The sequence below is a fragment of the Hipposideros armiger genome, unplaced genomic scaffold (genome assembly GCF_001890085.2).
Source record: "Hipposideros armiger isolate ML-2016 unplaced genomic scaffold, ASM189008v1 scaffold_25, whole genome shotgun sequence".
In the NCBI taxonomy this organism is placed as follows: domain Eukaryota; kingdom Metazoa; phylum Chordata; class Mammalia; order Chiroptera; family Hipposideridae; genus Hipposideros; species Hipposideros armiger.
The window spans coordinates 2,388,433-2,392,707 of record NW_017731375.1 but is presented as its reverse complement, the minus strand read 5'-3'; the positions used below and the strand labels follow the sequence as shown (position 1 = coordinate 2,392,707).

Sequence of the window (4,275 nt, the reverse complement as noted above, 5' to 3'; positions counted from 1 at the left end):
GATAAGTTATGCTCATTAGTAAGAAGATTAAAACCTAATGACAAGATAATGTTAAAATACCTGTAACTGATTTGCTTGTTAAAATTCTTATGGTTTGCATTAGAAAACTCCACGCAATCTTCTCAAACTAATGTCCCTTTTAGGGGTTTGCATACACATATAAGAGGAAATTTTGCATAAAACCTTAGCTTTTCCTTTGATATTTAATAAAAAGCAGGGCTAAAACATGCCAAAAATGACACATGCTCAATTAAAGCATGTTGAGATTTACCTACTTGGAAACAAAGTTAGGATTTTTTTCCTTACATTTATATTTTTTTCCTGATTTATTTTTCTGTTTTCTTTCTTTCTTTTCTTTTCTTTTTTTAAAACTCTTTTTATTTTGAGCTTTTCCCAATTTTTAAGAGAAATTCTGAGCTGATGTGAATGGTCGGAATTTACTGGCTGCGCTACCTGTTTAAAGATGTATACACTTTATTTCATTTACTCCTCACAATAGCCCTGTGAGGTGGCACCAGGTAGTTCTGCTTTACCACAAGGAAACGAAGGCTCCTAAAAGTCCAGTGATTTCCTCAGGTGGTGTGGCCAGGACTCGAGCCAGGTAGGGTGTGACCTGAGTCTTTTCCACAACCGAATTCTTCGGACTCACAGTGGCTCTGTCATGATTTAAGCAACCTCCGTCCTTTCCTCAGGGCTCATTTTAGGTGGGCGATCCTAGGAGGCCTAAATTACGGCTCCCGGTGTGGTCTTCTACACAGTAGAAATGACCTTGGAAGGTGCACCCTCCACAGAGAAGCCCACAGCGCCTCCACCCATCCCTTGGTGACCCATCATCCTGCAGGTCCCACACCTACCTAAGACAACGGTGCTGAAGGAGACCAGCTCTTTGTCCTTGCCATCATTGTAGAAGGCCAGGTGCCAGAGGCCCACGTCCAGGTACTGCACGAACACGGCCTCGTTTTGAACCAGGGTCTGTATGCTCCGGCGTTCCCGGGGGGACTCAACCACACTCCACTTCTCCTTCCCGTCCAGACGCTCCATGAAGTCATACTAGGAAAAGGAGAGAGACTGGCACGTGTGAAAAAGGGTGCAGACCTGGTCCCAGGGCTCGCACCTTCCCCTCCCAGCCCGTTCGCTACCTGAGAAACACTTTGCAGTACATTTGGCTGGGAGCTCATCCAGTGAAGCAGGAGTCACAAAAGTTGTACTAATAAGTCATCATTTATTATGCTTATAACTATTGCTAATAGTTTTATTACTAGAGGTCACCATCTCTTTTCTGCAGCTCTGTAATCCAAAAAGCTTTCAAACCCAAAGCTTTGATTTCGTCTTCACTGTTGCTGTCTCCTTCCTTCTCCTGCCCGCCCCCCACCATGTGTGCATGTGTGTGTTTGAGAGAGAGAGATGAACTATTGCTCCAGTCTCCATGGGTGTTGCATAACACAGAGTATGTGCCAAGGATAACTTTTCTGTAGTTCCTAAAATTCTGAATTCCAAAATGCATCTCACTCCCCATGAGTTTCGGATGAGGAATTATGGACCCATGTTACCAGTTACCATTTACTGATCATTTACTAAGGGAAGGTGGTACAGCAGAGTGGTTAAGACTGAGGGTTGTACTGAAGGAAATCATCAACAAAATGAAAAGGCACCTTATTGAATGGGAGAAGATATTTGCAAATGATATCAATGAAAAGGGGGTTAATATCCAAAATATATAAAGAACTCATACATCAAAAAACAAAACATCAAATAAAGCAATGCAATTAAAATATGGGCAGAGGACCTGAAAAGACATTTCTCCAAAGAGGACATACAGATGGGCCACAGGTACAGGAAAAGGTGCTCAACACCATTCATCATCAGTGAAATGCAAATCAAAACTGCGATGATATATCACTCACACCTGTCAGAATGGCTATTATCAAAAAGATAAATAACAAGTGTTGGCGAGGATGTAGAGAAAAGGGAACACTTGCACACTGTTGGTGAAAATGTAAACTGGTGCAGCTATTATGGAAAACAGAATAGAGGTTCCTCAAAAAATTAGAAATATAGCTACCATATGATCCAGGTATTTATCTGAGACAACAAAAACACTAACTTGAAAAGATACCACTCTATGTTCATTGTAGCATTATTTATAATAGCTATGATATGGAAGCAACCTAAGTGTCCATCAATAGATGAATGGAATAAAAACATGTGGTATATATACATGTATATGCATATGTGTGTATATATATAGATATATAGATATACGTGTGTATATATATATACACATGTGTATGTGTGTGTGTATATATATATATGTGTGTGTGTGTATATATATATATATATATAATGTAATGGAATACTACTTAGCCATAAAAAAGAATGAAATCTTGCCATTTTTGGCAACATGGATGAAATTAGAGGGTATTACACTAAGTTACATAAGTCAGAAAGAGAAAGACAAATATGGTATGATTTCACTTTAAGTGGAATGTAAAAACAAAAACAAACAAAACAATAGAAACAGACTAACAGACATGAAGAACAAACTGGTGATTCCTAGAAGGAAGAAGGGTGGAGTATGGGTGAAAAAGGTGAAGGGGATTAAGAAGTACAAACTTCCAGGTATAAAATAAATTAGTCATGGGAATGTAATGTGTAGTANGGCTGGCACATAGTCAATACTCTACAAATGTGCAGTTGTTTTGTTATTAGCCATTTCACTGAGTCCTCATAGACTCCAGCTAAGCCACATGTTGTGTGTGGTGTGTGCTGCTGTGTATGGGTCAAGCCTTTTGAGCTCAAACACAAGGTAATACAAAAGATATCATTTCTCATCGCTTCTTAAGCTAAAGATTATTATTATTATTTTTCTACCTCAACGTCTCAAACTCGTTCTAAATGTGTGGCCAGTTTCTTCCTTTTGTGAGCTGGTTTTTATCCTTTTACATTTTCCCCCCATTGGTACAAAACCTGATCTTGGAAATCTTCCCTGACTGTGGACGACTCCTCCAGTGACTTTCATTATACAAAGTTTATGACATTCGTTTAGATCAGGGGTTGGCCAACTTTTTCAGTAAAGGCACAGATAGCAAATATTTAGGCTCTCTAAGCCAAACTGTCTCTGTTGCACATACTCGACTCTGTCATTTTAGCTGCCACAGACAACATGTAAACAGATGAACGTGGCTGTGCTCCAGTAAAACTTTATTTATAAAAACAGGCAGTGGGCCAGACTCCACCCACGGGCGCCAGTGTGCCAACCCAAATCCCTCGGAGCATTTGGCTGCCCTGACAGGGCCAATCCTGCCTTAGCAGAGGGAATAAGGATAGATTTCAATCCTATGGTCAATACCAAATCCTATCTGATTTTGTGCCATTCTGAAGTTGTGGCCACCAAAGAAGAGCTGCCACTTGAATTTCAGATTGGTTTATATAGATCTTTCAAGAATCAAGGAACCCCTCAGAGAAATCCATGAGGCCAACAGAGAAGTTCTTTNGGCTGACGTGGCCACCAGGGAACAGAGTCTCAGGGAGCAATGAAGGCTGTGACTAAAACAGAAAGCAAAGCCAAGACAACCCAAGTGGCCACCAGCAAGTGGATGCACACAGGAATAACAGTACATCCAGACAACTGGAGACCCGCTCAGTAATAAGAGGAACAAGCCACTGATACACATGACCACATGGCCGAATCTGTGTGACACTGCCGAGTGAAAAAGGCCAGACAGACAAGTACAGGATTCCCTGTCCATGAAACTCTAGGGAGGACACAGCTCATCTCTAGTTGCTGAGATCAGGTTGGGGGTTGCCTGGGGCTGGGGTGAGGCTGGCCTGGACACAGTAGAGCTTTTGGGGGTGGCAGTGTTCTAGGTCATGGCTAGTGGTGAATACAGTTTTCAAATTTTTAGGAATCAAACTGTACACTTAAAATGTGTGCATGGGGTGGTTTATATATAACATCTACATTAAATTGATTTGAGACAAAGTAGGGTAAAGGGATAAAGTGTAGAGTCCCTTGTCAGGAAAGGGCTTGCTGAGGGCATGGTGTTTGGGTAGAGGCCTGACAAAAGCAAGCCATGTGAATCTCTGGGGAAGGAACATTCTGGAAAGAAGGAACAGCCAGTGCAGAAGCTCCGAGATAGAATGAGCTTGGCACGATTCGGGGAGCGCAAGTGGGCCAGCGTGGTGCAGTCGAGGGAGTAAGGAACAGATTGCTGGTGAGCCAGTCTGCAGAGGGGACCAGCAGACCATGATAACTGATGCCAGATGTTTACTGAG

General features: G+C 41.8%; 1 protein-coding gene across 1 annotated transcript in view; it reads right to left on the bottom strand.

The window, feature by feature from the left end:
* Positions 1 to 750: 750 nt before the first annotated feature.
* The window catches only part of LOC109379368 (teneurin-2-like), a 1,023,129-nt gene continuing 1,019,604 nt past the window's right edge, over positions 751 to 4,275 (bottom strand). Inside the window, exon 10 of the mRNA XM_019635930.1 lies at positions 751 to 1,050. Within this exon, the coding sequence (XP_019491475.1) occupies positions 751 to 1,050 (300 nt within the window). The remainder of the gene's footprint in view (positions 1,051 to 4,275) is intronic.